At 47.4% G+C, this 13,670-nt stretch overlaps 1 protein-coding gene across 1 annotated transcript in view; it reads left to right on the top strand.

Annotated features, from left to right (window-relative positions):
• Nucleotides 1-13,670, top strand: part of GPAT2 (glycerol-3-phosphate acyltransferase 2, mitochondrial) — a gene marked incomplete at its 5' end in the record, with an annotated part of 339,381 nt that overhangs the window by 172,726 nt on the left and 152,985 nt on the right. Inside the window, one exon of the mRNA XM_082253675.1 lies at nt 3,840-3,940. Within this exon, the coding sequence (XP_082109801.1) occupies nt 3,840-3,940 (101 nt within the window). The remainder of the gene's footprint in view (nt 1-3,839; nt 3,941-13,670) is intronic.

The following is a 13,670-nucleotide window of genomic DNA, read 5'->3' as shown; positions in this document are numbered from 1 at the left end:
GTGTCCCAGGCCAGCACATCCGAAGAAAAATTGCTTTGCATGTCTTGGATCTGGACCTGGCTATTAGGGTGTACCTGGCAGCTTCCGAGTGTTTTAGTAAGTCATATTCCCGATTTGTGTCATGGATGGGCCTCGGAAAGGGCTATCCATTTCCTCTGCGACCATTTCCAGATGGATCAGATAGACGGGGGTTCAGGTCTACTCCATCAAGGGTCAGGTTTCTCCTTTCTCTGTCAAGGCGCATTCTACTCAGGCGCCTAATGCCTCCTGGGCCTTCTGTCATCAGGCACCAAGTGATGCAGATTTGCAAGGCGGCCTCCTGGTCGTTGATACACACTTTAACAAAGTTCTATACAGTGAATGTGTTGGCATCTGCGTATACTTCCTTTGGCCGCAAGGTTTTTGCAGGCTGCGGTTTAGAGGATCTGGTCTTCTTTGAGGGTGTATTGTTTTTTTCAAGCGAGCTCCAGTTGTTTTGGTTGAGCTCCTGTTTGCCCGGTTGGCTATAGTTAGCCTTGGGAATTTTTTTTGCTGTTCCCACCCCTCATGTGTAACACTGCTGTGGGACGTCCCAATGGTTAACAAGATCAGAAGCTGTGTCCGTCAATGAACAAAAGAGAAATGGGATTCTTACCTTACCATAAAATCCATTTCTCTGGTGTTCATTGACGGACACAGCTTCTGATAGTCTTAACCATTGGTTTACACTGCCCTCTTCAGGAGTAGGACACTAGGCAGAAAAAAAGTCTGGCTAGGCCTATGGGCAGTCCCAGGGGGTGTACTCCCTCTCTGTTCTATAGGTACTCAGTTTTATTACAATCAGTGTTAGAAGAATTACAACTCCACAGAGGGGTGGGTGCTGTGTCCGTCAACGATCATCCGAGAAATGGATTTTACGGTGAGTCAAAAATCCAATTTTTTTTGCCAGTGTCCAATCACTTGAAGGTGGCAACATAACTATCGTAATAGATATCAAGATACTGTGTCCTGTGATGTACTCCTAGAAAAGGACTTTCCAGGTACAACCCTAATTCCAAACAAGTTGGGACACTATAAAATCTGCATAAAATAGGATGCACTGATTTGAAAGTCTCATGAACCCATATTTTATTCACAATAAAAAATAGGAAACACATCAAATGTTTAAACTAAGAAAATGCACTATTTTAAGAAAATAAAAAAAAGGTAATTTTGTAATTATGGCAGCAACTGATCTTGAAAAAGTTGTGACAGGGCCATGTTTACATGGTGCGGCATTCCTTCTTCATTCTCCATCCTCCCAACATTCCGTAAATGTCTGGAAACTGAAGAGACCATTTGCTGGAGTTTTGGGAGCAGAGTGTTGTCCCATTCTTGCATAATATAGGATTCTAACAGCTCAACTGTCCCGGCTCATCTTTGACATATATAACATTTAGTTTCAAGGTGAGCCTAATATTTTCATTTGGTCGAAGGTCTGGACCACAGGCAGGCCAGTTAAGTACCTAAACTCTTTTATTACAAAGCCATGCTGTTGTCATAGATGCAATATGCAGTTTAGTATTGTCCTGCTAAAATATGCAAGGCCCTGCCCTGAAAAAGTTGTCATCTGGATAGATTTAAAAATTTTAAAACTATCCTATTTTTTTCTTAAAATGGTTTAAGTTTAAACATTTGATGTTTTCTATTGTCACTAAAGCACAGAGTTTATGAGATTTTCAAATAGTTGCATTCTGTTTTTATGTAGACTTTACAGTGTTACAACTTTTTTGAAATTAGGGTTGTAAACCAAAAATCCCATTATGTTGGAAAATTGTTGTAGAAATGGTCTTGAGTAGACTCTCTTTAATGAGTATTTGGTTTAAAAGCATGGCTGATTTATAGACACCAGATGGGACTCTCCTTTGTTTATATCTTGCACTCTGGGATTTCTTTTACTGTGCCTGCAGATGTGCTGCTGGCTCCATTTGAAATAAAAGAGCTGCACAGAGCAAAGTTAAAGAAATTCTGGAGCACAGATTTGCTGTGTGTTCCAGCAAGACAGGCCTGCCAGCTCTAGACAAATATCTGTAAATGGGCACTTATGGTGATGTGGTAGGCTAGGCCACCTTGGCTTGAAAGTACTCTTACCCTTTGAAATACGGTCAAACATGCAATCAAAGTTTTCAAGCCAATGGAAGAGTATTTCTGTTGGGACAAATTCACTTTAACTACTTGCCTACTGTGCACTTAAACCCCCTTCCCATCCAGACTAATTTTTAGCTTTCAGCGCTCTCACACTTTGACTGACAATTGCGCGGTCATGCTACACTGTACCCATATGACATTTTTATCATTTTTTTCACACAAATAGAGCTTTCTTTTGGTGGTATGTAATCATCTCTGGGTTTTTTATTTTTTACAAAAAAAAAAAGAAAAAAGACAGAAAATTTTGAAAAAAAAAAAAAAGTTTTTCTTATTTTCTGCGTGTAAATTTTGAAAATAAATTTTTCTCCTTCACTGATGTGCGCTGATGAGGCGGCACTGATGGGCACTGATAGGCTGCACTGATGGGCACTGATGAGGTGGCACTTATGGGCACTGATGAGGTGGCACTTATGGGCACTGATGAGGAGGTACTAATATGCCGCACTGATGAGCACTGATAGGTGGCACTGATGAGCACTGATAGGCGGCACTGCTGGGAACAGAGGTGGCACTGCTGGGCACTGAGAGGTGGCACTGCTGGGCACTGAGAGGCGGCACTGATGGGCGGCACTGATGGGCACTGAGAGGCGGCACTGACGGGCGGCACTGATGGCACTGATGGGCACTGGCGGATGGCACTGATGGACACTGACGGGTGGCACTGATGGGCGGCACTGATGAGCACTGATGGGCAACAACATCAGTGCCCACACTCAGTGCCCATAGTGCTGCCAGTCAGTGCTCATCAGTGCCTAGATGAGCAGGCACTGATGGGCACTGACTGACAGCACTATGGGCACTGATCGTGGGCATTGATGGGGGGCACTGATGGCGGGCACTGTGTGTATGCTTTTTTTTATCTCTAGTAATCAGGGCACTGGTGATCGGTGCCCTGATTACATTTGTTCTGTCCCCAGCTCTGTGCAGCTCTCCCTCCTTCCCCACACTGCAGGCTCCGTGTGAGGAAGGAGAGCCGGCGATGAGAGATGATCTCATATGTTTACATATGAGATCATCTCTCATTGGACGGTCCGATCACGTGGTGAATGGCCGCTGTGATTGGCCTTTCACTACGATCTGTGATCGGCTGTGTCCAAGGGACACGGCCGACACAGATTTTCCCCCGATGCGCGCTCGCGGGAGCGCGCGGGGAGACTGCTTCTGGGAGGCCGTTTAAAAACGGCCTCCCGAAAATTCAAGTCTGCGCTGCAGCCGTATATAGGCTGTAGCGCGGATGGGAAGAAGTTAATACTTGTATTTTTATCTAGTGAGCCTGCATGGGGGCCTAATCTGCAGAGACTGCAATAAGGCAATATCTGGTAACTGCAGCTGGAAATCTGTAGGGCCCATTCACATCTATGTGTTGTTTTAACACATGCTTCAATGCTCACATTAACGCACTTTGAACATGTTAGTGCATTACAGTGCATGGGCAATTTTAGAACTGTTGTGGATCATTGGCAGCCTGTACAAATCGATAGGTGGCCCCATTGCAACTTGTGTCAACTTGAAAGTTTATGTGTGACTGGATAGGTCTGGTTGGGTCATTGCTGTTTAAGTGAAATGTCCAGTGGAAACTCTACCACTCCTCCCCTCCTTCAAAAAGATGAAATCTATACTCCTTACTATCACTAGTAAAATTACCTCCCAGCTTATCCTTTTCTTCTGTTTAGGAAAAAGATGTATGATGAGACTGCAGTGGAAAGGGATGCCGGCGGAACGGTCTTCCAGGAACAAGCATTACTGCGTGGCTTCTTGATGCATTCACTCCGAGGTAAAATGCCTTATACAGTCAGTTGGTTAGAAAAAATGCAGATGTTTAATGTTTCTTTACAATACAGATTATAATAAACATTTATTTTAACTACTTTAAGACCAGAAGGATTTGCCCCCTTCCTGACCAGGCCCTATTTTGCGATTCGGCACTGCGCTATTTTAACGGACAATTGAGCGGTCGTGCGACGCTGTACCCAAATAAAAATTGTCTTTTTTTTTCCCCCACAAATAGAGCTTTCTTTTGGTGGTATTTGATAATTTTTATTTTTTTGCGCTATAAACAAAGAGGGACAATTTTGAAAAAAATATATATATATATATTTCTCTTACGTCCTCCGACAGTCGCCGCCCCTTCATAATCTTCACCAATGGGTATTGACCTTTGATCCATAGGAGTAGCTAGGCAACAAGATTTGTTAATATAAAAGCTTTTAGCATATCACACCCCTAGGGGGCGGTCCCCTCAGTCAATACCTCCTTGCTTCCAGCATCCTCAACTCAGTTTTCAATTGCCTAGCTTAGGAGTAGCTGGCTGATCCTGTGCTGGGGCTTTCAGTCTCAGCCTTCTATCCTTTTTTGATTTTATTTTAAGTATTTTTCTCTTTCTTTTACTTAGCTGTTCTTTTCTCAGCATTAGTTTAGTTTTCTTCGGATGAAGATGATCATGCGGAGCTGGGTCTCTGACTGGCCACCCTGGTTCCCAGGGCTGAGTGCCAGGGGTTTCCCCAGCCTGCCATCGAGCGTTCGCCCAGGTTTCCCTGGCACATTGAACGACCCATCCCTGTTCGCTGCAGGGATGCTGCCTGTGAGGTGGCTACCTCACCGGACACCATTTGCGGTTTCGCACCGCAGTCCACTGCGTCCTGACTGCGACACTCCCTGTCCTCAGTACAGCGGTTTGGTCGCTAGAGAAGGCTCCCCACGCCATCCGGACTGGTAAGTGTTTTTCTATGTGGGGACCTGTCTGTTTGGGTGTCAGTCTGTGACTGTGTGACCCGCATGTCTGTGTAAGTGCTGAGCTCCCTGTCAGATTCCTGTGCTAGCTGCCTTTCTGTGGGCTGCGGGGGGGGGGGGGCTCTGCTGTGTGAGATGTATGGGGCAGACTGGGCTCAGACATGCTGTACGGCGACCGCTGAGGCGGCCCGCCATTTTTTTCAGGCAAACTATGGTGACCGGCCCTGTGTGGTACAGCGCAGTGTTTTGGCGCCAAACGCCGCCATTTTGGCGGCGATCGCTCATACAGACACATGTCGGCGCCATTTTCTTGTTGCCTGCAATCCCTCAGCCGAGCGGCCATGTTTGTGAAGCCTTCATAGGCTATATAGGGCGGTCAGTCATTGCATCACTTCCTTTTGCTCTGGAACTGCGATCGGTGGCAGCAGCCTGTGTGGTCTCTCCAGGTTTTTACCTTCCTTATCCTGTATTTCCTTGCTCAGTGCTCCTTATCCCTGTGGGGGTCGGTACTTCCAGTAGTGTGCGGTGGGCTGCGCTCGCCGTGGTCTTAAAGGGGCAGTCCTTTATTTCAGTTAATACTGGGGCATGGATTCTCAGGATTGCAAGTTTCCTCCCACCTTGGTGGGGGGCCAAGGGGCTGCTGCATCCCCCGAGGGGGCTGATCTGGCTGATCGATCCGCAAAACAGCCCAGATTGTCTATTTCCTCTGATTCAGAGGGCGATGGGGCTGCTATGGCTGGAGTGCCCTTCTCAGGGTCTCGTTCATCTCTGGACCTTGTGGGGTCTGAGGGGGAGGCTGAGGTAGAAGGAGTTGATAATTCTCCCCCTGGCTCGCCTGAAGAGCTTGCACTCATGGATGAGTTGGTTGCTTCTATCAAGGAAACACTGCGTTTGCAGGATGAACCATGTCCTCCTGCTTTGATGTCCTCTTATGGGACGCAAAGGAAACGCAAAACAGCGCAGGTTTTTCCCTGCCCTGCGGAATTTCAACGCGCTGTTGATGAGCAATGGCGCAATTTAAAGAAGCCCTTTACTGTGCCAAGTAAGTTCAAGCTGCGTTATCCGTTTACACCCACCACTGATGAGCGTTGGTGTGTGCCGCCTCAGGTGGATCACGTGGTGGCGGTTTTGAATGAATCTACTGTGATTCCTGCTGAGGATACCCCGGTGTTCCGGGACCCTACGGACAGGAGATTGGAGTCTCTTGCCCGTCATGCTTATACGGTTGCTGGTTCTATGCTGAAACCTATTTTTGCTTCCATTTTGGCAGCCCAGACTATTGCGGATTGGACGCAGGTGCTCAGGCGCACCCTGGTGGCTGACTCTGCTCCGCCGACAACATTGGCTATGGTGGATCAAATTCATCAGGGTGTCATGTATTTGTGTGATGCGGACTTGGATTTAGTCCCTTTGGCTGCATGCCTTTCAAGTGTAGTGGTGTTGAACCGTCGCCTGATATGGCTGAAATGTTGGTCGGTCGACCAATCGTCTCGCAAGACTCTAGCTAATTTACCCTACGCGGGATCTCGCCTTTTTGGCGAGTCTTTGGATACTCTGATAAAGGGAATTTCCGGGGGTAAGGGCACTCTCTTACCCCACTCTCAAAAGAATAAGTCTGTTCGCGGTAAGAAGAATACCTCGTTTAGGCCCTCTCAGGGGTCCTTTCGTGCCTTTCGGTTGCAATACAAGGGCAAGCCCTTCAAGGGCCAAGGCCCCCAGAAGAAGCCGTGGGCAGGTAAGCAGAAGTCCGGCCAGTCCGGGTCCGCTGGCCACGCCAATTTGGCCTGAAGGGGCACCCTCACCCGGTTCTGGGGTGGGGGGACGTTTGCTCGGTTTTCTTCAACCCTGGCTGGCCCGCATTCGGGACAGGTGGGTTCAGGAAATCGTTCGATCTGGATACAAGATAGAGTTTCTCTCTCGGCCGGTGAGCAGATTTTTCCCCTCAAATCTTCAGCTGTCTCCGGAGCGTTTGCAGGATCTGCACCTGGCGGTGCGGGACCTGCGGGCCCAGGGAGGGGTGGTTCCGGTGCCTCATCGGGACAGATTTCGTGGGTCCTACTCCAATCTGTTCACTGTGCCCAGAAAAATTCTGGACTTAAAAGCTCTGAACCGCTTTGTGCGGGTTCGCAAGTTCCGCATGGAATCCCTGCGCTCTGTGGTGGCTGCCCTGGTTCCGGGGCCATTAATGGCCTCTATCGACTTGAAGGATGCGTACCTTCACATCCCCATTTTCTAGGGTCACCAGGGGTACCTTCGATTCGCCATTGTGGAGGATCATTACCAATTCGTGGCGTTACCCTTTGGTCTCGCTTCGGCTCCGCGGGTTTTCACCAAGGTGCTTGCGCCGGTCCTGGCTTTGAGAGCCCGGGGCATCTCTGTCTTGGGGTATCTGGACGTTATCTTGATTCGGTCTGCGACCAGTCAGGGCCTGGTGAACGACCTGTCCATCACGATGCAGACTCTGCAGGAGTTCGGTTGGACGATAAATTTTCCAAAGTCAACGCTGTGTCCGTCGGTTCGTCTTCCCTACCTGGGGATGATCCTGGACTCTGTTCAAGCGAAGGTCTTCCTGCCGGAAGACAAGCTACGGACACTTCAGGACGAGGTCAGGTCCCTCAGGGACACTCAGTGCTCGTCCCTCCGGACATGTATGAGGTGTCTGGAATTGATGGTCTCCTCTTTCGAGGCGATTCCCTTCGCCCAGTTTCACACGCGGGGTCTTCAGGCGGAGATCCTGGCCAAGTGGGACGGGCGTCCGCAATCTCTGAATCTGCGGATTTCGTTGAGCCGCCTCACCCGAAGGGGTCTTTTGTGGTGGCTCCAGTCCCCGGCGGTGTCGGGGGGCAAGTCCTTTCGTCCTTTGTCGTGGACGGTGATCACCACGGATGCCAGCCTGTCGGGCTGGGGTGGTGTTCTGGGCGTTCTGTCCGCCCAGGGAACTTGGTAGGAGGAGGAATCCTCCCTTCCGATCAACATTCTGGAATTGCGAGCGATAAAACTTTGCCTTCTGCATTGGTCGGAACGGCTTCAGGGCTGTCTGGTTCGGGTTCAGACGGACAATGCCACAGCGGTGGCCTACATCAACCACCAAGGGGGCACCAGGAGTGCCCGAGCGGCTCGGGAAGTAGCCGACATTCTGTCTTGGGCCGAGACGCACGTCCCGGCAATATGGCAGTTCACATTCCGGGGGTGGAGAACTGGCAGGCGGATTATCTGAGTCACCAGTCCCTGGACCAGGGAGAATGGTCCCTTCACCCGGATGTCTTCCAGATGTTGTGCGCGAAGTGGGGTTCCCCAGATGTGGACCTGTTCGCGTCTCGTCTAAACAACACAGTGGAAAGGTTCGTAGCAAGGACGCGCGATCCTCGGGCGGACGCCTCAGACGCGTTAGTGGCGCCCTGGCATCAGTATCGTCTGATGTATGCCTCTCCACCGATTCAGCTGCTGTCCAGGCTCCTTCGCAGGTTGGCCTCCGAACCGCACACGGTGATTCTGGTGACACCGGACTGGCCTCGCCGGTCTTGGTACGCGGACCTCGTGAATCTGGCGGTCGACGCTCCGTGGCGGCTGCCACTTCGAGAAGATCTCCTGTCTCAAGGACCGCTATAACATCCTGCTTTACAGTCGCTGGCTTTAACGGCCTGGCTGTTGAAAGCCAGTTCCTGAAGGATAGGGGTCTTTTCCCCTGAGGTCATTCCCACTTTGATCAGGGCTAGAAAAGTACTACCGTACTTGGAAAGCGTATTTTGCCTGGTGTGAGTCCAGGGGTATTCCCCTCAATCATACTCGGTGTCGAGAGTGTTGGCTTTCCTTCAGATGGGCGTGGACCAGCGTTTGGCGTTGGCCACGATTAAGGGTCAGATTTCTGCGCTGGCCGTTCTCTTTCAACGCCCTGTGGCGTCTAATTCATTGGTTGGCACCTTTGTTCAGGGGGTGCGACACTTGGCCCCTCCTAGGAGGGACCCTTTACCTCCATGGGACTTGAACCTTGTTCTGTCCGTGTTGCAACATGCTCCCTTTGAAAAGATCAGGGAGATCTCGTTGTCTCTGTTGTTCAAGAAGGTTGCCTTTTTGGTGGCAATTACTTCGGCTCGCAGGGTGTCGGAGCTGGCGGCTTTGTCCTGCAGCTCTCCCTACTTGGTGATTCACTTGGATAAAGTGGTATTACGACCTAACCCTTCTTTTCTTCCGAAGAGGATCTCGGAATTTCACCTCAATGAGGACATTGTCTTGCCTTCGCTTTGCGCGAAGCCTAAGCATCCGAAGGAGGTGGCCTTGCATTCCTTGGATGTTGTTCGGGCGATCAGGGTTTACCTGTCGTCGACGAAATCCTTTCGCAAGTCGGATTCTCTATTTGTCCTTCCAGAGGGTCCTCGGAAGGGCATGGCGGCGTCGGCTGCGACCATCGCCAAATGGATCAGACAGACCATTGTGCAAGCCTATGCTTTTAAGGGGAAGGTTCCTCCTTTTCCTGTGAAGGCGCACTCTACCAGATCTCTGAGTACGTCTTGGGCCTATCGTCATCAGGCTTCTGTGGCCCAGGTGTGTAAGGCGGCGACTTGGTCGTCCGTTCACACCTTCTCCAAATTTTACAAAGTGGATGTTCAGGCATCGGCTGATGCTTCCTTTGGCCGTAAAGTTCTTAGTGCGGCGGTGCCTTAGGGCCCCTTTTTCGGGTCCTTGGCTGTTGGGGTGTTTTACCCCTGGGTTACTTGTTCTTTCCTGGGTTGTTGCTCCTGTTGAGCACGTTTTTTTCTGTTGCCCAGTTGGTTCTCTTACTTTGGTAAGGTTCCCTTCTCTGATGTGGGTACTGCGTTGCTTTAGGCGCGGCTGCGTTTTTCCCACCCCTCATGTCTACACTGCTCTGGGACGTCCCATTGGTGAAGATTATGAAGGGGCGGCGACTGTCGGAGGACGTAAGAGAAAACGGAATTTTTGTAAAATCTTACCGTAAAATTCCTTTCTCTGAGTCCTCCGACAGTCGCCGCCCCCGCCCCTCTTTTTGGGGTTTGTTTATGTACTCTACTGCTATGCTACCAAACTGAGGTGAAGATGCTGGAAGCAGGGAGGTATTGACTGAGGGGACCGCCCCCTAGGGGTGTGATATGCTAAAAGCTTTTATATTAACAAATTTTGTTGCCTAGCTACTCCTACGGAGCAAAGGTCAATACCCATTGGTGAAGATTATGAAGGGGCGGCGACTGTCGGAGGACTCAGAGAAAGGAATTTTACGGTAAGATTTTACAAAAATTCCGTTATTTCTCTGCTCTGTGCAGTGGCATTGCACAGAGAGGCCCTGAACCTTTTCTTCTTGAGTCCCCTGCCCAGCGCTGTATGCGCCTCCTTTTGCCCACATAGCAATCCTGTAAGGTTAGGTAAAAAGGAGCGCCCGATATCAAATGAGATGCAAACTGAAAGGTGAATTTATGATCGTTTTATTGAAAGTAGTGACAAATGATCAAGCCAAAGTGTTTCAGGATACCAGACACTCCCCGATCAGGGCTATCAGACAATAAGTGTACAGAAATATATATATATACAGTGCCTTGCAAAAGTATTCGGCCCCCTTGAACTTTTCGACCTTTTGCCACTTTTCAGGCTTCAAACATAAAGATATAAAACTGTAATTTTTTGTGAAGAATCAACAAGTGGGACACAATCATGAAGTGGAACGAAATTTATTGGATATTTCAAACTTTTTTAACAAATAAAAAACTGAAAAATTGGGCATGCAAAATTATTTAGCCCCCTTAAGTTAATACTTTGTAGCCCCACCTTTTGCTGCGATTACAGCTGTAAGTCGCTTGGGGTATGTCTCTATCAGTTTTTCACATCGAGAGACTGAAATTTTTGCCCATTCCTCCTTGCAAAACAGCTCGAGCTCAGTGAGGTTGGATGGAGAGGGTTTGTGAACAGCAGTTATCAGTTCTTTCCACAGATTCTCGATTGGATTCAGGTCTGGACTTTGACTTGGCCATTCTAACACCTGGATATGTTTATTTGTGAACCATTCCATTGTAGATTTTGCTTTATGTTTTGGATCATTGTCTTGTTGGAAGACAAATCTCTGTCCCAGTCTTAGGTCTTTTGCAGACTCTATCAGGTTTTCTTCCAGAATGGTCCTGTATTTGGCTCCGTCCATCTTCCCATCAATTTTAACCATCTTCCCTGTCCCTGCTGAAGAAAAGCAGGCCCAAACCATGATGCTGCCACCGCCATGTTTGACAGTGGGGATGGTGTGTTCAGGGTGATGAGCTGTGTTGCTTTTACGCCAAACATAACGTTTTGCATTGTTGCCACAAAGTTTGATTTTGGTTTCATCTGACCAGAGCACCTTCTTCCACATGTTTGGTGTGTATCCCAGGTGGCTTGTGGCAAACTTTAAACTACACTTTTTATGGATACCTTTTAAGAAATGGCTTTCTTCTTGCCACTCTTCCATAAAGGCCAGATTTGTGCAGTATACGACTGATTGTTGTCCTATGGACAGAGTCTCCCACCTCAGCTGTAGATCTCTGCAGTTCATCCAGAGAGCTGAAAGTTTAAAGGGACGGCCAGGTCTTCGTAGATTTGCAGTGGTCTGATACTCCTTCCATTTCAATATTATCGCTTGCACAGTGCTCCTTGGGAAGTTTAAAGCTTGGTAAATCTTTTTGTATCCAAATCCGGCTTTAAAATTCTCCACAACAGTATCTCGGACCTGCCTGGTGTGTTCCTTGTTCTTCATGATGCTCTTTGCGCTTTAAACGGACCTCTGAGACTATCACAGTGCAGGTGCATTTATACGGAGACTTGATTACACGCAGGTGGATTCTATTTATCATCATTAGTCATTTAGGTCAACATTGGATCATTCAGAGATCCTCACTGAACTTCTGGAGAGAGTTTGCTGCACTGAAAGTAAAGGGGCTGAATAATTTTGCACGCCCAATTTTTCAGTTTTTTATTTGTTAAAAAAGTTTGAAATATCCAATAAATTTCGTTCCACTTCATGATTGTGTCCCACTTGTTGATTCTTCACAAAAAATTACAGTTTTATATCTTTATGTTTGAAGCCTGAAATGTGGCAAAAGGTCGAAAAGTTCAAGGGGGCCGAATACTTTCGCAAGGCATTGTTAGTTGCTAATCATTGCCATTATTAGTATAAAATAAATAAGTAAAAATGGACATATATATCTCCTATATTAAATTTCGTCTAACTTGTAGACGCTATAACTTATACAAACCAATAAAAATTCCTCTTTGGGATTTTTTTTAACCATGTAGTAGAATACATTTTGGCCTAAATGTATAAAGAAATTTGATTTTTGAATTTTTTTTTTATTAGATGTTTTATAACCTAAAGCATATATCTATATCTATATATCAGTACAGACCAAAAGTTTGGACACACCTTCTCATTCAAAGAGTTTTCTTTATTTTCATGACTATGAAAATTGTAGAGTCACACTTCAAGAGGTAGTCACCTGAAATGGTTTTCCAACAGTCTTGAAGGAGTTCCCAGAGATGCTTAGCACTTGTTGGCCCTTTTGCCTTCACTCTGCGGTCCAGCTCACCCAAACCATCTCGATTGGGTTCAGGTCCGGTGACTGTGGAGGCCAGGTCATCTGGCGCAGCACCCCATCACTCTCCTTCTTGGTCAAATAGCCCTTACACAGCCTGGAGGTGTGTTTGGGGTCATTGTCCTGTTGAAAAATAAATGATGGTCCAACTAAACGCAAACCGGATGGAATAGCATGCCGCTGTAAGATGCTGTGGTAGCCATGCTGGTTCAGTATGCCTTCAATTTTGAATAAATCCCCAACAGTGTCACCAGCAAAGCACCATCACACCTCCTCCTCCATGCTTCACGGTGGGAACCAGGCATGTAGAGTCCATCCGTTCACCTTTTCTGCGTCGCACAAAGACACGGTGGTTGGAACCAAAGATCTCAAATTTGGAATTATCAGACCAAAGCACAGATTTCCACTGGTCTAATGTCCATTCCTTGTGTTTTTTAGCCCAAACAAGTCTCTTCTGCTTGTTGCCTTTCTTTAGCAGTGGTTTCCTAGCAGATATTCTACCATGAAGGCCTGATTCACATAGTCTCCTCTTAACAGTTGTTCTAGAGATGTGTCTGCTGCTAGAACTCTGTGTGCCATTGACCTGGTCTCTAATCTGAGCTGCTGTTAACCTGCGATTTCTGAGGCTGGTGACTCGGATGAACTTATCCTCTGCAGCAGAGGTGACTCTTGGTCTTCCTTTCCTGGGGCGGTCCGCATGTGAGCCAGTTTCTTTGTAGCGCTTGATGGTTTTTGTGACTGCACTTGTGGACACTTTCAAAGTTTTCCCAATTTTTCGGACTGACTGACCTTCATTTCTTAAAGTAATGATGGCCACTCGTTTTCCTTGTACTTAGCTGCTTTTCTCTTGTCATAATACAAATTCTAACAGTCTATTCAGTAGGACTATCAGCTGTGTATCCACCTGACTTCTGCACAACACAACTGATGGTCCCAACCCCTTTTATAAGGCAAGAAATCACACTTATTAAACCTGACAGGGCACACCTGTGAAATGAAAACCATTTCAGGTGACTACCTCTTGAAGTGTGACTCCACAATTTTCATAGTCATGAAAATAAAGAAAACTTTGAATGAGAAGGTGTGTCCAAACTTTTGGTCTGTACTGTGTATATATACAAATAAAAACAAAAACCCAGTGGTTATCAAATACCTCCAAAAAAAAGCTTCATCTGTGTGAAAAAAATGATATAAATTTTGTTTCCGTACAGC

Source organism: Pelophylax lessonae, assembly GCF_965119305.1.
Source record: "Pelophylax lessonae genome assembly, chromosome: 4".
Lineage (NCBI taxonomy): Eukaryota > Metazoa > Chordata > Amphibia > Anura > Ranidae > Pelophylax > Pelophylax lessonae.
Note: the sequence above shows the minus strand (reverse complement) of the source record. Positions and strands in the feature narration are given on the sequence as shown.